Consider the following 24,847-nt stretch of genomic DNA (forward strand, 5'->3'; position numbering starts at 1 on the left):
GGCTCTGAATTTAAAAAAAGTTTGTATTTGGCAGAGGTCACCTCTATGTGGAACAATAATTCAAACTTTGAAACCGCACTTATTTATTTCATGACTCGATCGACAAACCAGAGAGACGTGTAGTTAATCATTTTTCAAGTTTCACCAGGGTGTAGTAATACTTTTTTTCATAGTCCTACATCGATATGTACAGAGATAGTTTTGCATCTGAGTTCAGCCACATTAACCTGGAATTTTTTTTAAAAGAAAACATTTACAATCCCTTTCAATGACACCGTAAAAATCATTTATCACGTCATTCATTAAGGTCAGCTTCAACTAACATTCAGTCCATTTTGTCCTACTCCACAAAAAAACAGTGAATAATAAAAATAAAAAAAACAGTTTTGTTTTTTAAGAAGCAACAAGAAATTTAAACAATTTTGCCTTTTACATGAGGAATATGGGTTGCTGTTACTAAATCGGTATTTTCATGCACTTGCAAACACTGGATAAAAGTGATATTTTGCAACCAATGAGGCCAATCCCTTAAATCCAGTGAATTCTTCTTGTGGGGTGGGGTGGGGGGGTATTTGTAGACCCTTGATTTAAAATAGGCTGCAAATGCATGCAGCACATTACAGAAGAACTAATCATCAGGGTTCAATAAGTCCCAGAAAACTCGTTCTGTATTGAGTGAGCCCCAATCACTGACTTGTTGTGCGGCCCACCGGTTCTACTGGGCTCTATTCAGTGCTACAAGAGTTGGGCTGTGAAGGCACAATGGTGGAGGAGACTATCAAGTCTTTTTGAGGCGGAACAGGTCCCCATCTAGACCTCGGAGTTGTCTGAGCTGCTCCACAGGCCCGCCGGGCCCCGGCCGTAGCCGTTATAGGCAGAAGAAGAAGAGGAGGAGGTGTAAGGAGGGAACTGGGTTTTCTTCTCACTTTTCTTGCGACGCAGCAGCAGAATGACAACGGTGGCGATGAGGCAGACGAGAAGGACCAGACCGGCGAGGCCCACCAACATTGGCAGAGTGGAAGTGTCCGCCAGCTCTCTGCCAGAACTTTCCAGCAGGGGGCGCTCCGGTAGGGGGTCGCGGTTAGGGGACCAGGGCTGGCGCTGGCTCACCACCATGCGGTCTGCTCGGCCCAGAGCGATGTGCTGGATGTTGGTGCCGCGGTTGTTTTCGACCCCGATGTCCTGGGCCACGCCACGGTCGGAGAAGGCCGGGGCGGCGCGGCGCTGGCGGCGGGGGCGGGTGGCCAGGTCGGAGGTCTCAGGATCCTCGACAGAGGACACGCTGTGATGCAGGTACTCTACGCTGCGCTTGCCGATGTTGCGGTTGGCGTTTTCTCTGGAGCGGACTGTGTAAATTGTGTGAACGAACCATTCTCGACCAGCAGCCACCTGCAGAACAAACACCCGTCATGACCCTTTTGGCGATACGACGCCTACGCGTGACGTATTTACGAAAATCATACAGACCTGGAAAAGTGGCGATGAGGAGAGTGTGAAGCCATCTGATCCGGGTTGTCTGACCAAAGGCAGGCCTCCAGGTGTGTCTTGAGCCAGTGTGGCCTTAAAAGCAACGTCACCAAATGCTGAAGCTTGAGTCTCGGGCTGGGCCTTGTCCTGCAGAACAACACACACACAGAAATAAGACATCGCCTCCTGCTTCTTCTGGATACACATCTCGCCACGGTATTGCCCCTTTGGTTTTTATTGCATCTTACCAGGATCTTAAACCTGTAAAGCAGCGAGGGAGCGTCTGCCAGGCAGCCATACTCCTTGTTGGTAGGGTTGTACTTGGGAACGTAGCCGTCTGCTCCAGTGCAGAGGAAGACCTTTTCGATGCTGCAGGAGAAGGAATCCCCCAGGTTCTGGACTGGGTCCACCATCACCCGACCGTAGATCATGGCACCTGAAGCAAAGAGCAGATGAAATAAAACTATAACGACTATAACACGGGCTTCCCGGAAGGTTAATGGTCTTCAGCTGTAATGTTTACTAAAATCCACTAGGCTGCAGTGTTGTCGTACCATCGGAAAAAGCTGCATCGGTCCCTTCTCCAAAGCCCATGGAGCCGTCAGACAACCACAACTCCCTCTTGGACAGGAGGAACATCTGAGTGTTGAGGCTGAACTCAGCTGCAACTGGGTCACTCACCTGGAGCACACAAACAGAGTTAGGAGTCACTAAACTACAATTTTGTAGTAAATGTTGTTGACCTTTCCAGACAGATTCCAACTTGGAAAGTATTAAAAGTAACTCAGCTCTCAATGATGATTAAGATGGTATTTTTGTTGTGTTATCTCTTGCTTTGGACCTGGCTGTAATAACTAAACAATGCTGGCATGGTATTTCTGTCAGGATATCGAGGCTAACCTGCTGGAAGCGAATGTCCATGTCAAATGTGAGCGGCTCTCTTGGGTGGCAGACCGGAGGGATGCTGAACTCCCCGTTGGGTGATGCCACACAGGCGGTCAACTTCACCGTGTAAGTCCCGGAGTAGTCTCGAACCTAGCGGCCACACAGGAAACGATGCTCAAAGTCAATGAAGTTCATTTTCATCACAGCAGGCGGGTTTTTATTGTATGTTGACTCACAGCAAAGTCTGAGACAAAACTCCACTGCTGCATGGGCTGGTTGTAAGTGGGCTCAGTCCTGACCAAGGCGAGAGTGAATGTCAGCCCAGGGTGGTCAGCACAGATCACCATGGATGATACGCTGGTTCCTGAAAATAAACATGCAGACAGTCATCAATCTTTTCAACCAAAGTAAAACTAGTCTACTTTTTTGTTATTTAAAGATTGACCTTCTACATTGTTTCTGCCAATTGCTTCCTAACTGTAAATGCTGAAGTGACATTTTGACATTTGCTGAAATGACCTCTGACACTTTCACTCGGGAAGGAACCCCCCACTGTGGAACTCCAGAAATAGATGACGAGAGGAGGTGGCTGTGTAGAATGACCTCACTGGATGGTTCGAGGCACATGTGGGTGTGTGTGAGTTTCGTCATCGTCTTACCTGGATGAGACATAACAAACTGTCCCCTGAAGCGAGCCTCCGTCTTGAAGTTAACCACCAGACGTCCCTCCTCATTTATACGCATGCTTGTTGGGTACATGGCCCCTATGAGGACAGAGGACAGGTTTTTTTTTACGCTGCTTCACACATTGGACCAGCAGGGAGCAGCATCGCCCTGAGGACATACCTTGTAGCTCAGCCTCAGGAGGGCTGCCGATGCCGTCCTGCCACAGAATAGCTGTGTCGTACACAAAGGTGAGTTTGAGCTCTGACTGCAAGTCAAAGTGCTGCCATCCTCCAACAGCCACTGGAGAGTGGAAGACGTAGGAGACAAACAGAGGGACGCGCAGGGTGACGTAGGACTGCACCAGGTTCAGTACCTAAGTAAGAGATAAATAGGCCAAAATCAAGGACGACATTAAGCTCTGTGACTACTGTGGCTCGCGAGCAAACCAGGAACTAGCCACGTGGGAAAAGGCTGGTCATGTCAACCACAATGGCCTCATATTTTCTTTGAACTGTTGAAGAGTTTAGGTAAAAAAAGTTTTGTAATTTAAAAAAATAGATTTGCTAACTTGCTAAGTGTCAGCTACTGCAAGCTAAGTCACACAGTTCATTCACAAGATTAACTTCTACACTGGGCGGTTGGTCCTAAAACGGCCTGCAAACGACGTTAAGTTTGTGGAGCTGTTCATATTCCAACAGAGTTTGAATAAATGTGAATTATCCAACACAGCGAACAAGCTACAATATGCATGTCCTACCTGTCCATCGGTGCCTATGGAGCCCCCGCAGTCATTTAGCAGCTCTGACATGTCGTAGTAAGTGGTGAACTCCCAGAGGCAGGCCTCCAAGTTGAGGTTCCTGTAGAAGCGCAGGGAGTTGGTCGAGCGCATGAGCGGACTGTACTGGTACGGCGAAGTCTCGCCAATGACTTCGGGGTTCTTTGTTGAATCGGTGATGAAGCCGTGGCCCGTTTGGATCTCGTTGAAGTCGAGCAAGTTGGAGCAGCGGTGGTTGCCCACGCGAGTGCCGTCCGGACTCAGGGTGAGCTCAAAGTTGGACAGGGCTCTTGTGGAGATCACTGGTAACATACCTGTTGTAGTTGAGAAGCTTGTTAACATTCTGCGTCTTTGTCAAGATCACCAAACAAAAAAAACCGATGTACAAATGTCCACCCCTCACCGTCCATGTGAGGCATGTTGACTGTGAGTTTAATAAGGTTGGGGAAGTCGGGGTCATGGGGGCCAGTGTAGCGGATCTTAGCGGAGAAAGGTTCAGCTCCAACGGTGCCTTGGATCCGAGGCTGACACATACCTGCAACGATTTAGTCAATGAGGTATTTGGCCACTGTATCTGTTGGCGTCTGTACAATCAGTGCTTCTCTCACCCTCCTCCTTGCTGACCACAGCGATGGGGCTTGACAGCTCCAGACCGGCATCCCCATTGGCATTGAAGGCCCTGGCTGCACATTGAACCCTTGAGCCTGCCTGGAAGTAGATCGAATCCAAAGTGACGGACTTGGTGTTGGTGAAGAAAGTGTTCGTGTCCACCTCCCTCATGGGGCTGGTGACTCCATCCGACCCGGTGGGGGCGCTGACCATCCAGCGATACTGGGTGAGAGTGTCGTTGATGTTCTCCGCGGAGCAGATGGAGCCGGTTTTGTCAAAGTCGTGGTACTTCGGGTTGCAGGCCTGCAAGGACGGACAGGACGTGTGGCAGCTGAGAAAAAACAAAGAAACCTGGAGGAATGTGTGGCTGTCAAAAGCCTTTGCACTCACCGTCACGCACACAACGGGGTATCCATTGGCCGGGTGGGGCTTGTCTTTGGTTCTCGCTGTATCGTCGTACATGAGGAGAGAAACGACTTGGGGCACGGCGGGGAAGGTGACATCGGCCACACTGTCCATCTCCTCAATGTACACAATGGCCTTGTTCATCTAGCAAGCGAGAGGAAAGCGCCGTTAGCTGGCTGTCAACTTTGGAGTCGGACGTTTAAAGGGGTCAACCTCAACCCTCAGCGATGACTCCTGTCAAAGCATAGCATCCTTTCCTCATTCCTCCAACATTTTCTTGTTCATCTTGTCCAAGAAAAGGTAGCGCATATCCTTATGCCTGATGGCAAAATGTCGCAGTTCTGTTTATAGGTTCGCCTACTGTTTGGCTCTGCTGGGACATTCCCCTCAGCATCTCATTCCAGAGGGAAAAGCTTTTTATACAACGCTGTGGTTCAGGCGCGCTGACAGCAATGCCAGCTGCTGCCTGGCTATTTTAACACAGATCGGACATGACAGGGGCGCATGCTCACGTGTGTACATATGCAGCACTGTACGTGTGCACATGTCGGACCTGTTTCACTAGTGGCTTATATTAGGTTGTGTGTGTGTATGTGCTGTGTAACCTTTGTGTCACCTGTATCTCGGCCACCATGTTGTCATCAGGCTTCATGTGTACAGTGAAGGCCTCTCTCATCTCTCTCTGGCCGTCGTACAGGATCTCAATCGCAACAAAGTGTTCTTTTTCACCTTCCTTGAACTCAACATCTTGGACACAGACACAGCGAAGTGAACGTATACATTCACAGGAACGGTCTCTGGGAAAGTCACTGCGTCACTTTGAAGCCAATAAACCATGTCCTTACCCTCTGACAGTGGGTTGTAGTCTTCTCCGGAGGTTGCAGAGCCGTCCTTGGTGTGCACTCTCACCATTGACACCTTTGAGGTGTCTCCAAGACGCAGAATGGGAATTTTTACCAGAGCCACGTTACCTTTGACCTGAGGTTCACGCACGCTGTACTTGATCTCAGAGAAACGTATAATGGGCTCTAGAACCGGGAAGAAAATCCGATTAGTCAAAAGAATAATAATTATGAACCAAAATAACAGTCATTTGGCTTGTCTTTCAATATTTCGGTAATTCAATTGTTTTTCTTGTTGGAAGTAAAGAACGTACTATCTTTCGCATCCGTGACGGTGACCAATGCCTCTTTCTGCTCGCCAATAGAAGCTCCGTACGGTGACTTGCTCTTGTGAGTTCCCAGGACGAGGCGGAACTCCTTGTCCTCCTCGTGGACGGAGTCGTCCATCAGGCTGACGACACACGGCTTCTCCGTTTCACCTGGAGAAAACCCCCCCGCTCAATTCACTTATTTTCCTAAAAAAAGGACGGAGGGATAAGGAGGGAGTGGGAGGTCTCACCTGGTAGGAACGTGATGATGGACGCGTCAGTATTGGGTCTTTCACTATAGTCCATCATGACCTGAGCAGAGCTTTGGCGAGTGTAACAGCGCACCGTGGACCTGAGACTGATGTCTCCACTGCGGTACACTATGGCTGTTACCTCCCCGTCAGACTCATCCACCTTGTAGCTTCCTTCCTTAAACTGGACCTTTGGTACTGTGATGACAGGAATTGAAATTGTTACAAGTGAGTCTCGCCGTAATTTATATATATTATATATATATATATATAAATATTCACATCAATAGATAGGGGCATTTAAAAAATATCCTTATTGTACTTGACACTCACCATCGGTGACTGTGTCATTGATCGTTATTGTGGCCCTGCTTGGTTCTCCCAGCACTGCGCTCATGGGCATCCGTAACACGAGGTCAAAGGTCTCAGGCCCCTCCAGCTCTGGCTGACCCAGATCATCCAGAATGGTCACTCTGAAGGTCTGCATTGTCACACCGGGTGCAAAGTCCAGGTTGCGACTGATGCCCACGTAGTCCAGTCCAGCTGGCCAGACAGAGGAAACAATTAACTAAAAACTGTCCCGTGAAACCATGACAGGACGCTTTGTTGGGCCGCTGATTTTACCTTCTGCAGAAACGGGCTCACTCTTCCTGGACCGGACGGTGACAGTTGCTGTCTTGGACAGGTCGGTCCCTGTCCTCCAGACCTTCACCTCAACGTAGCCTGAATTCTCATCCACCACATATTCCGGTTCTCCAAAATACAGCGAGGGCTCTGTGAAATTTGGGAATTGTACAAATGAGTAAGAGTAAGTTAATAAAGACATGGTGATGTTTAAAAAATGTGCAATATTGTAAAATGTCAAATGGCAATGTTTCATATTCATCAGTTCTGTTGGACCAAGATCTTCGTATTAACGAGACAAAGCAACGTAGTAGAGACGTTTCCAGGGACACATTGGTAGGAATAGCTGAGCAAACTCCATAAATTCTGACTCAGGAAGGGAGCTGTCATCGGTCTTATTTTTTTCTCCTTCAACTCCCCCCCATCTATCTAAACCCAGATAGCTCTGTCTGAACTCAACGCCAAAGGGACGGGGATACACCTGAAGAATAAGCCGCGCGCTTGTGTGGCGCAGTGCTGAGGGGGATGTTCCCAGTGTCTGATGATGTAGAAGCTGATAAGCGGTGTGGTGAGGGTTTGGCAACCGTCCACTTTGCAAAGGCAGAAGGCAAGATTTCAGAACGCATTGTCAGGTCATCTCTCCTCACTTCTTTATAAAGTGTGTTTTCATCACACTCTGTTCGGCCTCTGCACTTAGAGATCGTGTGATAGAGGCTCAAACTCCGGCCGTGGGATATATTTTCACCAATTGGGTGAGGTAGAAACCACTAAAGGAGATACAAAGTTCCAGTGAAAATGGAGGTGTACATTTTAAACAAAGATCTCCAACAACAAATATGCACCATGGGTTGTAATGATGCGCTAATTGCTATGCAGAATGTAAATTAAGGGTTTTTTCAGGGCCATCAAACAAAAACAACACAAACTTAAGCTAAGGTGTCGGTGGGGTAATCAAACATACATAGATCACTTGTTGCAAAAAGTGAGTTTTAGATATGGTCCTGTGATCAATTAAATACAGAAACATTTGATTTTTCCTGTTCAAATGTTCTGTGGGTCTGTTGACGACCGTATAGGCTAAACCCCATCGGTTTTCTCTGTTGATTGGACGGTGACGGGTGGGAACGGAATTGGCAAATCTTATTCAGGATTTGATCGACGTTGCAACAGACAGCCGATGCTGAAGGAAGGATTCTTGGCAGGCTTTAAATACCTCTCCGCCTCCGAGACAGCTATTTAGTACAAAAGAGGATAACAATGGGGGTTGTAAGGGGGAATGAGTGCCAACATGGCAACCTTAAATATCAGCGGGAGGAAGAGCTCGACAAATACAGTGACAATGGAGACTCGACGTTGGCGAGAATCCAGACCTTAAGTTTACACAGACAGGCAGACACACAAACACGAGTACTCTAAACCAGATTTATGATGGGGTGTTACTTTAGGACCCACCAAGAAGTAAAACCACAATTAAGGTTTGCACTGAGGAGTCTTCTCTTGTCTGGGAATGCACACTGATTATTTCTACATAAGGTCCAGTTGTACTTCAGTCCCAAATTGGTTGGGATTCTCTGCGAGCACATCTGTCACTACAACAAGCAGGTCCAAGAGTCCCCTTTGGTGAAAGGTTGGAGAAATAGAGGTGGAAATGTGAGAAAGACACATGCAGCTCCGGTCGCACAAGAAAGACAAGACAGGACTTAAGAATTTGGGGCAGGCAATGTGTCAATTTTTCTTCTTTGAAGGATCAAATGAAAGCAATGATATACTTATGGGGGGGGGGAGTAAAAACATGCCAGTCATTTGGACTCCCTGCACAATGGTCCCTCTCTCTCCCCCACCTGCCTTCGGGTCCCTTCAGACATCGGGATGCCCTCCGTTTCCCCTGAGCTCCCCTGAATGTCAATGAGGAACAGGGGGGGGGGGGGGGGGGTCGCTGGAGGGACCACAGTCAAGTTTAAAGCCCTTTTATCTGTCACACAGGCTGTAGTGTAGCATAACATCCACCGAGGCCGCCCTCCTCCCTCTCAGCACCTGTCTATTGTCTCTAACACACGCAGACGGACCCCAGCAGACAGAGAAATGGTGGACAAATGAGGCAGAGAGTGTAAACAAATCCGTCAGCCCTAGAGACAGGAAGGGTAGCAGACTTGAATATACTTTAAAGCCATTAAGGCAAGTACAGTATCCTGTGGTTATTGTGCCGCCCGTGTATTTTTGGTGGATTAATTGTGTGCAGATACCAAAACGTCAAAATAGAGCATCAAAGGGGCACTGAGTAACCGGATCAACCACAGCTGCCACCGCGATGCCATTACACTGTAATCGCGGCACATGATGCCATTTTACCCCCCCCCCCCCCCCCGCCTACAGCAAAGCAGGGTTCTCAGGGCTCCGTGACTTTTCTTTGTTAATGGTTGTGTATCCCTTTCAAGTATAAAATTATCTTATTTTTTTTGGCAAACAAGTTTTGAGTTGTATTTGTTTGCACAATTTAATAATAAACAAGCGGAGCAGAGATGAAATAAATTGACAGTGCAGGAAGAGGCTGTAAGCTGACTTGGCTTATTTGAAGCCTCCACCTAAATACTATTTTCCAAATAATAATAATGTGTATCCATCCATCAGCTAAAACTGGGGAGAAGTCACAAAAGAAAAAGCCCTGAACTCTTCACTCACCATCATCACTGTCCGCCAAGATGGTGACCTTGGCGGTTGGGAAGTTGGCGCCCACCTGGCCGCCCATGGGCATGCTGAGGCTGACGTTGAAGCTCTCGTCCTCCTCGTACAGGGAGTCGTCGATGATGATGACGCGACAGAGTTTCTCTCGCTCGTCCTTGTCAAACCGCAGCACGCTGTTGTGGTCCTCCGGCCGGGTGATGTAGTCGGAGTAGGACAGCACGGAGCTGGGTATGGTGCCGGTGGCCGTTGCTGAGGAGTCACGGGGGGGGGGGATTAAACCAAGTCATGTGATTCAATAGAGATAAGGTAACGTAATAGGCTACCCTACATTTAACTACTGAAAATCCACTGAAAATGTAATTATACACACGTGATCTTGTAACACTGGTTACAGGTAAACCGGAAATGAACATGAAAATCACCTTGGTGAGTGAAACAAACAACCATGAGTTCCTGGCTGGCGTCTCCTGATCGCCTCACTGGCACCAACAGCTCTCCAACGTCCTCCTCGATCTTGAACTCAGCTTGAGGAATGTAGACCGTCGATTCTGTTTCGGAAAGCGACGCGCGGACGATGAGCACATGAACCGCTCTCTCGCTCAATGGTGGCGTGGCCTCGTTGACAGGTATTAAAACATCATATTCCTACCATCTCCGGGATCCACAATCTCGACTGTTGCGCTGTCTGGAAACTCGAGCACAGCCATGACCGGGTCCGACAGCTGTATCTGGAAAGACTCTGAGGTCTCGAACTCCTGGTCTGTGAAAATCTTCACCCTCCAGGTGGCGGTCGTCTGGCCGGGGTTGAACTGGACCTGCTTCTGGGCTTTGCCACGGAAGTCCTCGTCCTTCTTTGCGGTTCCATCCTTGGTGTCGATACCTGAGAGAAAGGGAAACCAAAGTAAAGAAGAAATACTCTTTCCTCTTCAAAGACAGAAGCGTATACATTTAATGTTCTGTTTTAATTACTGTGGTTTGCAGCCGTTTCCTTGTGAGCTTTACAAGGAAAGCTTATATTGTACGTTCTTTCAATCAGACACAATAGAGGAAATTGAGCACCAGACAAACAAGAGCACAACATGTTGTTATGAGCAGTGAAGTTTTGCGATGGACTGAGCTTAAGACAAATATGCAGAGATTTGAAATGCTCATGTTTTACACCAGGACTAACCCTTTAAATGGGCATAATGCAGGTTCATTTGATAATGCTACAGAATTGCATTTGGATTCTTAACGGGAAACAAAGGTGAAAAGTATACAAAAGCAAACATAAAAACCGTCAACACTTACTGACGAAGGAGGTTTCTCCCAGGTAGCCTCTGCGTTTAAGTGTCACCTCCAGGAACTTTGCATCCTCATCCACCAAATAGTATTCTCTCTCCAGAGAGATCCAGGCCCAGTTGAGCCTAAAGCGCTGAGGCTTTAGTTTATTTCCACCTAAAGACAGAAAAAGAGCTTACTGCACATGACTTCATCCAAAGCACCTCATCCACAGCGCTGCGCATTGAGGAGACAATGTATTTTGTTCATGTTAGAAACCGGTGAGGCATGTAAAATCCAATCTGCTGAATCAAGGGAGCATTTTCTCTCTTGGGAAGGGAAACTTGATACCGTAATACCAGGGCTCTCTAAAGCCTCACTTCACTTAGCCTCGAGAAGGGTTGGCTTACTTCTCATTTCCTCGGATTCTCGTCCACCTTTTCCTAAGGCTGTGTTGTATGATTGATCCTGAAATGTACAGATATACATATATATATGTGGAGAAATTATGTCAGAGCATAATTTCTCGAGCAGTGAGGCTTCCTTATGCTCCAATAGTGAGCGCACAAACATACTATTAGTTTTGCCAAATAAACTCAACGACATTCTACCCTCATCTTTGTCATGTGAAAGAAGCTGAGCTCATAAACTACAAATCTGAACAACACACTCGGCCTCTGATCCACAACTTTAGACCCAATTCTAAGTCCTTACTGTCTCATGACTCATGTAATCCCTCAAACTGTCAACTCAGTTTTTTCTGCTATATTATCTGAATGTTTTTAAAAAAAATTTTTAGCAGCCCTAATGGCTTATCCTTCAGGGAGAAGAGCCTGGTGACCTGTGACATGATGTGAAATGGGTCGAGCTCAGTGGGTTCCTTAGATCAGGGAGGTTAGAGCGGGCTGTGTCTCTTTAGTCTTGCATGGTCGGTCACACCGGCAGCGGCCCTGCAGACCTAAACCTGCTCAAGTTGTTAAAAGAAGAAGGGAACATCTTAAAGCCAGAAATAACATTAAGCTGTTTGGTCGAAAAGAACAAATCGTTTTTTTGACCAATGTGATACACATCTCAGAAAGGATGAATCAAATGGTGAAGAGAACATCGTTCCAACTTAGATAAAAAGTAAACAGTAGAACAATGGCGAGCAGCTCCTGTCCATCCACACAATGAACCAGGATCGAGCTCCGTTTTGCCTCAGTGACGAAGAAAGAGGCTGCCGTTTTTATGCTGTGTGGCCGGAGACAATGGAAAGACAGCGGGTTGAGAGTGGGGCATTCACCATGGTGAGGGGGCCACTTCCTTCCACCCATATTTCCAACCTGATGCCAAACCAGGCCCGGTCACAACACGGGGCGAACCCGCTCTCACTCACAGGAGCACGTTCAGACGATCCTCATAGCAACAAGTGGATCGATTGATATGAAAAGACTAATGATGGCTGTGAGGCGAATTAAGTTAAGAGACAGGGGAGTACCCGGCCAGGTGTCCATTATCGGGTATTGATTAACGGCATGCGCTTGACGTGTGAAGTGATTATAACTCATCGTTGAATCAGAAGATCGCAGTTCAAATCCCAGGTTCCACAAGTCCAATTTGTATGAGCACAGAGGGAAGACACTTAGCCCCAAATGGCAAATAGACCAGCAGCCTTCATGTTTCCATCAGTCACAGCTAAAAATACATCATGCATCATAACATGTATCATGTCTGTTTTTGCTCGACCAATAGTCTTACATTTTTTATACTGTAAAGTAAAATAGTAAAAAACTGCACTTCACTGCAGTTACAACCATACACAGTAACTGTATTCTGGTAAATATACATATGCCTACAAATGAATTGGTATACAAATAAATCTGCATTGCTCTCTGCTCTGAACCTGTTAAACCGAGAAGAAATCCAATTAGAAAACTCTGTGTTGATGTGCAGTTCCAACGGGAATAAGAATAAAGTCTTTGACAAACTTCAATTATCAGATTGTTTCCGTGCCAGAGAAAGTTAGTCCTGGCAGCCGGCCCCCATGTGGAGATGATATCAGGAAAAGCTTAGTCAGTGGCTCTCAACGAGGATTATCGAATGAACACGGCAGAGACAAAAGGCGGCCTCTGTTTCGGCGTAAAGCAATCAGGCAGCTTTGGGTTTCTGCACCGGTAAAACAATGGCGCTGTTATTAATAAGAAAAGAACACCGTATTTGCACTGGTATTTTATGGACTGAATAAAAAACACAGTGTTTTTTCAGAGGTTCGGGATACTGTCGCAGTCATTTCTTGTGGACCTTATGGACCTTATGGGAAATGCCACAAAAGGATTGCACACATGGCCATCGAATGTCACATCGTTCCTGACATTTAATATTGCCTGTAATTTATTTGTAATTCAGACAGGAGACAAGTTATTAGCACAGGATCTCTTACTGGGAATCCTCCTGGGCTTTCAGCCCACTCTACATTCTCAAATAATGCTTCCTGTTTTCACTAATACTGCAATAATCTTCAGAACGGAATTAGTATCCCCGTAACATTTCAGCCAAGAGGACTGAAAAGACAAGTAAATAAGTGACATCTGCCATTTGCTTTGAACTCAGTGGGCTAATTACACTGTGTGGTCTACAGGTGCCGTTTGTTTGCTGTGTACAGGTGGTTAGCATCGCCCAAAATAACCAGCGCATCGTTTGTGTCCTTCATTTGTGCCGAGTTCCTCCTCAGCCTCCTGAGTGAAGGCGACGCTTCGTTCATTGTTACGTCGAAACCAAACGTCACGTGGTTAAAAGCCAAGGTCTCGTTCCGCGTCCCTGTCTTTGTCCGTCTGTGTGTCTCTCTCCTCCTTCCCGCCAGACTCACCAGAGTGACAGTTGTACTCCACAAACCCCCCCACCACCCCCCTCTTCCTCCCCCTTTTTCCTCCCTGTGTGTCGGCTTTGTTCGCCGAGGGGACAACGCAGGGGGGGACAGCAGGCCGCAGTGTGGGTGGGCCAGCTCTACCATCGCGGCATGCCTCCCTGCCTGCCTCCACATTGTTCACACCAGTGGCAGAGAGGGGAAGCTCCCGCCCTTTGACTCCTTTTATGCGTGCTGTCGCCCGCTGACGCTGGAGCTGGCGGGAGTCTCGAGAAAAAAAAAATGTAGCCCATGAAGCAGAACTTCCTTAAGGGGAACAACCAGAGCCCCCGAGAAATGAACATGGTTTCAGTGTTCTCAGAATAGATGCGTTCGAAGCTTGTGAAACGTAAAGTCAATCTGATTATGGACGTGGTGGATGGTTTATTTCATGGCACAAACTATATCAGACTTGGCCATCAAATCCAATACATACAGTAGCTGCCTGGCTCTGCTCACATTTCCATTAGCTTTTCAAAGTGACAAACGACATCGTTCCTGCGGTGATGTAAAGTTTTATAGGCTGCATGTGTTTCTAAATGTCCCTGCTGTCAGCTGTTTCATAAATTAGTTTTAATGGGATTGATGCTCATCGCTGACAAGGGCAGGGATTGAATATTAAGGAATACTCAAGGAAGTACGGTTACATTAATCATGTTTTTAGGATCTGAGTGAGGGCATCTGGATTCGCCCCAAAACCTTCATTAAAAGCTGCTTGACTTATTTCAGTGCAGTGAGTCACATAGTGGCCTGCTACAACGTGGCATACGTATGTATCACGGTGCAGCAATTAACCCAACGACTCAACGTCAGCATCAGAAAACACAAAGCTGTATATTTGTGCGATGGTTTGGAGGTAGCATGGCAGGAGATCTTGCTTCTGTTCCTACAGAGGAGGTCACAGCCCTGAGATTTCCCTGCTCCTGTGTTTTTTGACATTCTTCATTAAGTCATATTTCAGCAGCGATGTTGGCTGCACCATACATAGATGCAGCGGAGAGCCTGGAGATACCGGTGGAGAGGAAGGTCAACACGAGGCTTTAATGTTCACCAGCATGATGCAAGGAGGAGCAACCTTCTACGAATATCCTCATCAGGTGACAAGCATCGCCATTAATACATGTCCTCATTAATCTTCCTGTTGATATAAATACTGGGGAAGTTCCGATCAGCTATGCTGGGTATTTAAATGTCAATATCTTTTTAAATCTACTGTTTATTAGATGATGGAGATGGGATGTTCCTTTATTTTGATTCTTTAACATCTCAAATGTAAAAGGAAACATTTTATAAATAGTGAAGGCTATAGCTTCCTCTCTGCTTTCCAAGAAATCCATGTTAGGAATGCAGCATGATTATTTATATTAACAACTCTTATCATTCCTTCTCTAGCAGCATGAGCTGTAAATCAACGCGTCGCAGTGGCTCGATTGCTGCTTCACTTCGTGACAGTGAATTTATCTTTGCAGGATGTTACAAATCAGAATTTGACAGGGCCTGAAAGCCTCTCACTTGACGCTTGCTTGAATTAGTAACACGGATGCTTTTAACACTTTGGTGAAATCTAATCACATAAGAGACGTGGTACTGTAAATAAACAGCTTTAGTCAAACTGTTATGTACAGAATGATGAACAAGGATGCAAGAAAATCAGCTAAGGGTTAAACGTGAGCACGTCAACATGCTCCTATTGACATTCCTAACGTGTTGATTCCAGTAAGTTGTTTCTCACGTTACAAAATTAAATTCAAAAGCAGTAAGGACATTGCCCTCCCCCGAGCTGCCCCCGCGCCCAAATGTAAAGGACAAGGAAAGGCGTGCGGGGCAACGACAGCTTGGCTAGAGGCAGCCGCAGCGTCGCCATATGAGAGCAGATAAGAATAACCGCGGCAGCTATAGATCATAACTCTCCACCAGACCGGCCCTCCAAGCACCATTAATCAAGGCTGAAAGAAAAAGGACAAAAAAGAGAAAGAAAGAAGGCTCATTGAAAGGGATACGGGGGGGAAACCCGAGAGGAAAGGAAGGGTAAAGAAATAGAGAAAAAGTCAAAAAGACAAACCCGATAAAGAAAAAAAGAAAAGTAATACCATGAAGGGGTCTTAGAAAAGGGGAAGCAGGGGGAGTGACAACAGCGTCGGGTGAGGTGGGCGGGGGGTGGGGGGGGGGGTAAGACGCCACAGCTTCTAGTCGCAGGGGGGATAGACTGTTGGCCAGTAAATCTCCTGGTGACTGTTGACATGGGTGACGCGTAAGACCCCAAAACACAGTTGGGAAGTCAGGTTGCAAGTCATTGTTGCACCATCTCGGGGAGTGCTCCTCCGGATCAGGCACCTCAGCAGTGGAAGTCTGCGGGTTATCATGCTATCTGAGATTGGGTTGGATTTCCGCAGAGCAGAGTGGTTTGACGGAGGGCTTTGAAAGGGGATCCGCCCCCCCCCCACCTCCACACACACACCCCTCTCCGCAGCCTTCCCTCTCACGTACACACCTGTCCACTCGGGATACCACTTCACTTCCAGGCCTTGCTCTGTCTGTGGCCCCGGAGTCTGGAGTCTCCAAGGAAGTGCATTCCTCCCCCTGGGCCCTGAATGATCACATAACACTCGACCCACCCGGGTCCCCCGTGTCTCTCCAGGGCTGGAAGACTATATTGTTGCTATTGGAGAAAATCTTTCAACCAACATTGGCTAGCGGAGGCAGTGTTGTCTGGAGACAGATAAACTAACACACTACATGGGCCTAATATCTGACGTAAATACAATCCTAGTTCTCAGTCTAAGAAATTAGCGGAAACCTAAACACACATCCCAAAGTAAATACGAGTTTCCTCTCTTGCCCTGTGGCTCAGTGGACGAGGATAGATGTGAGCTGAGTATCCACTTGTAAGGACAAGTATTTATGGCCGCAGGGAGCTTCTGACCTGCTCACGTAGATTACTGCTTTTCCAATAGAAATTCCTGGCGGAGAGAGAAAGAATGACCCAGTTTGAACTGCAGTTTGATTTTGAGGTCGCGACCACAGGACAAGACTGTTTTGATAGAATCCATCTGCTGTTCTATCAAGTAAATCATTTGGTGTGATTATGCAGCATTCTCTAGTCATCAATCAAAATCCCACCTGCGGTTAAATGAAGGCAGCACAACAAGATCTGCTTCACAGGATGAAGCAACCCCCCCCCCCCCCCCCGTCCTCCTGTTCAGCCCATTAATCAATGTCCCTTCATCCGGAAGCTGTTCGAGTTCTAAGACGTGGGTCCTTTGGTTATTACATTTATATAAAGAAATAAAAGGCTGTTAAACTTATGGACTTTACACAGAAAGTTGCATAAAAATGGATCAATATCAACATTTTCTCTACTAAGAAAATGAAATGCTTAAGTTTTTGCAAGTTATGTATAAATATATTTGTATGTTTGCACCTCTGAATAGAAAGGTTGATGACACATTGTGCATCTTCCTCTGGTTCACACATTGTTTATCTGCGTATGTCTTCTCCTGACCTTTTGCTAAGTCACACTTTAGTTGAGCATGACCACCCACACACACACACACACACACACACACACACACACACACACACACACACACACACACACACACACACACACGCACACACACACACACACACACACACACACACGCACACACACACACACACACACACACACACACACACACGTAACAGCACTATGAAGCCACTGAGATTAAGATCTGCACACACAAACACGCAGTTGAGGAAATAGGCACGTAACATACAACATTTGATCCTTAATGATCTGGACTGTGTTTATTTGTGTATTTTCTTGACTGATGAAGAGCCATCAGTGCAGTGCATGTAGTGGCAGGTATCTTTTAAATGCTGCTAAAACCCTAAAGCAGCTGCCAGTTAATCTGAGGGCTGTTTCTTAGACGAGGTCACACTCGAACAGTGTTAACATAAGGACTTACTTAACTGGATAGTTTTGAAAATGCTGAATCCAATGAGATCATTTTGGACCGTCTCCGTTTGGATCAAGCACTCTTCTGTCTCTTTTTGTCAATCTAATCGCTGAGTGTGTTTCCAAAAAAGGTTTCTAAAATTTGAAAAATCGAGTAATTTCAAACTCTGGAATTATAAATTGTAATCACGTCTTTTTGTTTCCCAGCAAACATTTCTCTTCAACTCTGTGAAAGGTTAGAAAAGGGATTGCTGACAGACCGGTTTTAGTGGATAATCTCGGGTGCAAATCTCAAATGACCAGGAGGGTTGCTTCCCACACAAAAAGCTCACCTACTTAGATTTATGAGCGGATAGACTGACCATCGGCATCCTCTCCACCTTCATGTCCCTACATGTCCAGGATAGCAGCACTTCCCCCAACAGTCCCCCCTCAACACACATTAGTGATTCTCCCGGTTGGCTTAAATCGCTTTTATCTGTTATTTGTCAGTGGGCAGCTGAGCACATAATAAACACTTGATCTATTTTGTGGAATTGTATATGTGTACGCTTATTAATTGCTTGAACGTTGTGGCGCGAGCTTTCCGCGGCTTTTACATGCAGAAACCCGGTTTTGTTTTATGTCACGGCCTGCACCGCTGCACCTGCTTAAGCTGAGTTGGCTGGGAGTTTAAACAACGTATGAAAGCAAACAGAAAAAGGACTGTTGAGCTAATTGAAGACTCTGCGTTTCCTTCCTGTAGTTAAACCTCCATATAAAGAAGAAGAAAAAAAAAAAAGATAACCAGCTTGGCTTCTGGAAGAGTAACAGCTCACAATTGTGAGTTTACATAAACAATAATACCACTAGCGATCCACTATTAATACTGACCCTCATTAAAAATGAATATTTACCATGTTTAAGATAATTACTGGCTCTCAATACAACATAATAATAGACCAAACAGACCAAAATCTCACCAGGCATATCTTTACACATTTCACAGTGTCACTTGAAGTACAGGATGAATGGGGGTGATTTGAAGGAAAAGATCCCATTGTCCGTAACAATAACGTTTAGAGCGTGAAGTTAGTCCCACCTCTTTCCCTTTTACCAACCCGTCAGTGTTTGGCTGGAGGCCCCTTTGGCCCCTGTGCTATGCACTTGCTACCCAGTTCCACTATACTGGGTGTGAGTCATGGCCAACTGCCTTAAGTCTTTGTGATGCAAACAGATGGGAAATTGACAGAGAGCAGGAAGTTTACATTTTTAAGAAGCTATTAAAAGATAGAGAAAGACTGAGGACAGCCCTCGGGTAAACGGTTCCCTAGTAATAAAATGAAATGTTGAAGGACTCCTACCGTTGTCTTCCACAGTGAAGTAGAAGATATCACTTGTGGCGTTGCTCCCATCCAACAGCACGTAACAGATCTTCATGTCATCAATATCAGCTGTTGGTGTGACGAATATAGTTAGAGAGTAACTTTGACGATTAAGCCACTTTGACAAGGTTTTGGTTACATCCCTAGGCTGCAATAAAAAAAGTGAGGCGGGCAACAGGATACATACGTTTTGCCTATCTACACCTCGAGAAACAAAAAGCAACATTATCATTCACTTGAAGTCACGTTTCAGTCCAATATTTCCTCTCTTTATTACTGTGTTTTGGTGTCCACCGACTCTTGGAGAAAATGGATCTGAATTTGGTCATAATGAACCTCTTTGATATTACATATGAATCCATTGCATATTACATTCTAAAAAAGGTAAATGATGTTACCTTGTGTGAAGGTCTTGACGCTGTCGTTGCCCAGGGCAGTGTTCATGATGAAGCCATGCAGAGGAGCCTCAGATACAGTGTATTTTAGGACTTTCTTGGAACTGTCCCGGTCCTCTGATCGAAGGGCCTTGTTGGTGATTACAAAGCCCAGGTGGCTTGTTTGGAGGCGCTTCAGTGAGGCGGCAGCTTTGTTAACCACGATCTGGGGCACACCGTTGTCCACAGTGTTGATGTGAATGGTCATCATCTGAGGCTTGCGTGTCTCATACACAGTGTCAGGAAATACATAAAAATCGATGTGAGTGCCGTCGGTGACTGTGAAGGAGAAGCTGTCTTCGTTGGTCTCAGTGCCATCGTGCTTGTAGCTGATGAGGTTATCGTTGAGGTCCTGCTTAGAAAAGGCTGTGATTGTTTTGGTATTGTTGTAGAGCAGCTGCCCGTGCACTGGCACCTGGGTGACTATAAATCGCAATTGGTGGTCGGGGGTGTCCCGATCCTCAGCTGTCAACTCAAACGGTGTGATGAGCTTGGTTTCTCCCTCTTCCACGACCAGTTTGCTTATAGTCAATACAGGTTTTTTATTGTCTACATCAGTGATAGACACCCTAAAGGTACGGAAGACAGGATTGTAACCATCCGTCACCTCAAACTCGAAGCTGTCCATTTTCATCTCATCATCAGAGGTGTGGATGTAGTAGATCTTGTTGCCAGCGAGCTGCAGTTGGGTAAAGGTTGAAATGGGAACACCAGGGTAGTCGGTGCACTCCAAGTGGCCTCTACTAGGTGCTCTCGTGATGCTAAAGCTGAGGAATTCATCAGGACTGTTAATGTCCGTAGTGCTGAGGAGGTCAGTGGTAAGAGTTACTCTCCCTCCTTCTTTCAGAGTCACACCTTTGTTGATAACGTCTGGAAATACCATGTCAATGCTTCCGATGTTGATGTAAAAGTAACGGTCAATAAGGGGATTGATGCCGTCTGTGACGTCAAACTTCAGTAGGTCACGGATTCCCTCCTGGCCCGTGTGTACGTACTGGATGAGCTGTTTATCAATTTCGTCCTGTGTGAAGTTCATCCCCAGAGTAATATTACCTAAAACATTACCAAACTTACTGATACGCTGAAGGTAGCCTTGTCCGGGGCCATAACGCACAACATATGTTAGCTCTTTGTCTTCAGAGTCAAGATCTGTGGCTTTCAAAGCCCGGTTGCTGATAACTTTGGTCTCTCCGATCTCAACATCAAGGCCATCATTTATAGCCATCCTTGGTGTCTCATCATCAACAGGAATCACCATGATAAGAACTGTTTTTTCCACTGTATGTTTTCCATCTGAGAGTCTGATCTCAAAACTGTCCTCCTTGGTCTCGGAGTCATCGTGTTCATAGACAATGTTTGATGCCTCTTTGATTTGTTCCAAGTTGAAATTTTCCACGGGAACGGTGCCAGTACTAAGCTGCTGAACTATTGTACCATGTTTGGGTTTTTTGATGATCTCAAAGTGCAGCTCATCCCCCGGGATGTCGGCATCGGCTGCGTTCAGAATCGGCGTGTCGACGATCAGACTCATTCCCTCCATTACCAGGAACTCGCGAATGAAAATCTCCGGTTTCTCGTCATTAGTTGGAATAATGACTACGGGGAAGAAGTGGCGTTCAGAGAAGTTAATACCGTCTGAGCAACGGAAAGTAAAACGGTCTTCCACAGGTTCAACTCCTTTATGGATGCTTTGGACATAGTAGATATGGCCAACGGCAACATCTTTAATGCTAAAGGCAGTGATGGCTGTCCCAGCCCTGGATTTTTCAGAGCCTGCAGCTGGGGAGATGTTTTCCACATAACCAGATGTTGGTTGGACGATGATGGTGCAAAGGATATCCTCATTGTCAGTGTCGATATCCTCAGCCTGGATGTGGTCCATGGTAATGACATTCTTCTCCCCTTCCAGTGCTACAAACTGCTCTCCAACACTGACAATAGGTGGAAGGCTGTCAACAGGAAGGATGGTGACGTGAACTGTCACTCCTTGGACCTTGTTGCCACCAACAACCCATTGCTCTGACATGTCAGATAGGGTAAGGTTAAAGGAGTCGTATTTTTTGACTGGTCCGATTTCACCGGATGTGTGTGCATACACCACGGCCCCATTGATGATGTCTTCCTGGGTGAATCTCTCAGCGGGAGCACCATTAATTAGGATTTCCCCTAGCCTGGGAGGGTCTTCAACAATGAAAGTAAGGACAAGGTCATCTGTGTCTTCATCACGGCCCTGAATAACATTACTTGTTATCTCCGTGGCTCCATTCTCTAGCACATCGATGGCTGCCCCGAGCAGACCGGCCGGGAGCATAATTGTGGGAGTCTCGTCATCAACCGGCTCAATGGTGATCTTAATGGTGATGGGTACCTCATGGAAACCATCACTGACATCGATCTTGATGCCGTCAACGAGGGATTCCTCTCCACCGTGGATGTAAGTTAGGCGACCATTTGCAATGTCTTCAAGCTCGAATGTTTCTCCGTTTGCCATGTCGATCCCTAGATACTGCAGCTGTCCGTACCGGGGAATCTGTGTCACAGTGAAGACGATATTTTCATCATCTGTATCTGTGTCTGTGGCATGTAGCTCTTTCCTAGTGATGATATACGTACTTCTTTCCATAACATTAAATCCGGTGTTGGTGATGAGTGGAGGTTTGTTGTCCACAGGCTGTAGGAAAATGGTGAATAGTCCATCTAATGTGTTACCAGCCGTGTCTTCCACAATGAAGGTGAACTGAGCCACTTTCGGAGTAATGCCCAGCTCCTGGTCCGGGGGCTTGTAAGCTACTTTGTGGTGATTAACCTGGGCCTGTGTGAACTCTGTAATTACAGTGTCTGGGCTGTCAGTCAGTACAATTTCACCTAAGGGGGCAGGATTGTTCTCGTCTGTGTCAGTTGGGGGCTTAATGATGGTGTACTTCAGGTCCCTGTCATCTGAATCTAAATCACTGTAACACAAGAAGTTCTTCTTGAAGTGTGTTAGCTCGTACTCCTGGACTGTCATGTGAAGGGTGGTGCCCGGAAAAAGCTCTGGGGCAAGGTCATCAACCGGATGGATTTTGATGGTAAACCTATGTTCGCTAGATTGATTAGGGGGGTCATTGTCGTCTTGGACCCGGAACACAAACTGATCAATCACAGTGGTAATGCTATGGGGTCCAACATGACGGTAGAAAAGCTTTCCATCAAGAATATCCCGCTGAAACCATTCAGTTACCACCTGCTCAAACATCTCATCCGTCTCGCTGAACTTCCAGACGGACGGGTCAGAGGGAGGCTCCGCTTGCCTCAGCAGTAGCTCCCCTACACTTGAGTAGGGTGCCTCCAAGATAAACGTAATGGTGGAGTCTTCTGAATCAATATCTGTGGCGCTCAGGATGAAGGGAGAAATCTGCATGACGTCTCTCTCAAACAGCACCAGGCCGGTGTTAGCGTTGATAATAGGCGCCTCATCATCGGTGGGAGCAATAGTGATGGGGAACAAAAACTCCACGTCGTTACTGCCGTCAGTCATTCTAAAAATAATGTTGTCGCTATAGGTGTCGCTGCCATCATGCTGGTACAGAACAATGCCGGCATCGAGATCGGCAGGTGTAAAGAATTTCCTGCGGGCTCCGAGCACAGTCAGGTCTCCATGCTTTAAGCCATCAACAACAGTTATTCTCACATCTTCCAGGTTGTCCTCATCACTAATCTCTAAATTCTGGAAGCTTGAGAGAGCTCTGGACTGCCCTTCAAACAGTAGCTGTCCTGTATTTTTAGTTGCCACAGGAGCCATGGTATTCATCGGCTTCACAACAATCATAAAAGCAAATGTATCAGACACAGCACCATCAGTGTCCACAATCTCCAACTCCAGCTGGAAAATCCTCTCTACTTCTGAGTCTTCTGAGGGGGGCTTATATGCTATTTTAAGATCTTTGATGTCCCTCTGATAGAAAGAGGTGATAGGCAGGTTCTGATCATCTGTGCTGATGATATAGCCTTGCTGTGGGCTCAGTGCGGTAGTAATGTTAAAGATTAAATCATCCGTGTCAGATTCAACATCTTCAGCAGCCAGCATGTCATTTGTAATAGCTGTCATCACAAATTGATCAACTTCCATCATCATCATGGCTACAAAGCTGGGTTTAGGAGCGGTATTCTCTGCACCCTCTCTGATTCTCACCATCATTTGGAAATACTCCTGCATTATGGTGTTGCCTTCGTTATCCTGTAGTTCTACCACCATTGGAATATAGTCTCTGTTTGGTGAGTTGGTTTTAGCTGTGTGCTTGTAGCGAATGTCTTGGTTGACAAACTCATCGCAGTCAACCATTTGGCCATTTGAGGGGTTATTCAAGAGGGTGCCATACCTGGGAAGACCTCCTGCGCCGACCAGAGTGGCAATTTTACACTGCGTGACACCGTCCTCGAAGGAAAACTCCAAGCCCTTTTTGTTAATAGGGTTGCTGTCACCACTGAGCTTTTCAACATTCAGGGGCATGTTCCTGATGAGGATCTCAAGCTGCTGGAAAACAACTTCCACTTCCAGCATGAAAGGAATGACGACCGTGTCCGTCTGGGAGTCGTAACGAAGCTGCAGCTTCACGCGATCCTTGCTGGGGCTTCGGGATCCAAAATGAGTGTATTTTACTTCATCCGGTCCAAATGAACAGGGAAACCTTTTAGGGGTCAGCATCCCGGGTTTCTGGGCCAGCGGGTCATTGTCTAAAACTGTGATGTGGCACCGGTCCCCAGGCTGCACTTCTGTGACCAGGTCATTCACAGGGTCCAGAAACACAGACTTTCCTAAGGGCACCCGTATCCCATTGTTGGCGATAATGATGTTGTCTTCATTAGGTCCAGATCTGTGGTGATAAAGGTGAGCTGGGTCAAACGGCTCTGCGTCTACTGAAGCAAAACAGAAACTGAGAGAAAATGTCACAAGGAGGCATCTTAAAACTCCCCACTTTTGACAAAGCGGCGGCCTCTGCAGACAAGCAGCCATATCCACTGCTAGTTGCCTTGCAATTTATTTTACAAGTCAACAGTAGCAGGCTGTCCAAAGTGGTGAAAAAGCATTAAAAAATAAATAAAACTCTGCGTCGGTCTGGGTCTTGGAGTCTGTCCTCTGTGTCTCCCTCTGTTGCTACGAGGCCACACAGACACACAAGTGTGGTGAAGGCTGCAAGGCTTTGCAGGTAATAATGAAACAGTAGACAGTGACAGACGCAGGCCCCTCCCTTCTGTCAGGGCAGGGGGGAAGCCTCCTGCCCCCATGGCTAATTTAAGAAAGACCATTGGACAAGCCTCAAAAGTGCTCCCCCCAAACCAACACCCACCGTCTCCCCTTCTCTCTCCGAAAAAGGTGGGGGAGAAAATCCAGTGCAAAAGCTAACCTAATTCAGTAAAGTCTGTGAACAAATTCATTGTTACTTAATTTGAATTTGAAGTTTAAAAAATAAATAA

The 24,847-nt window shown here is 46.5% G+C and overlaps 1 protein-coding gene across 1 annotated transcript; it reads right to left on the reverse strand.

Annotated features, from left to right (window-relative positions):
* Positions 1-110: 110 nt before the first annotated feature.
* Positions 111-24,533, reverse strand: frem3 (Fras1 related extracellular matrix 3). The gene is made up of 24 exons (XM_037471166.2): positions 19,358-24,533; positions 18,939-19,028; positions 10,805-10,951; positions 10,164-10,394; positions 9,937-10,062; positions 9,512-9,763; positions 6,833-6,982; positions 6,542-6,751; positions 6,209-6,406; positions 5,964-6,128; positions 5,653-5,835; positions 5,424-5,554; positions 4,793-4,951; positions 4,402-4,705; positions 4,197-4,328; positions 3,776-4,107; positions 3,199-3,391; positions 3,012-3,116; positions 2,589-2,716; positions 2,368-2,502; positions 2,022-2,148; positions 1,716-1,903; positions 1,468-1,614; positions 111-1,389 (listed from the first exon to the last, which is right to left on the reverse strand). Exons 1-24 carry the CDS (start codon positions 24,384-24,386, stop codon positions 811-813), a joined length of 9,441 nt encoding a protein of 3,146 aa, XP_037327063.2. The 5' UTR covers positions 24,387-24,533; the 3' UTR covers positions 111-810.
* Positions 24,534-24,847: the final 314 nt, after the last annotated feature.

This window comes from Pungitius pungitius, chromosome 9, assembly GCF_949316345.1.
Source record: "Pungitius pungitius chromosome 9, fPunPun2.1, whole genome shotgun sequence".
In the NCBI taxonomy this organism is placed as follows: Eukaryota; Metazoa; Chordata; class Actinopteri; order Perciformes; family Gasterosteidae; genus Pungitius; species Pungitius pungitius.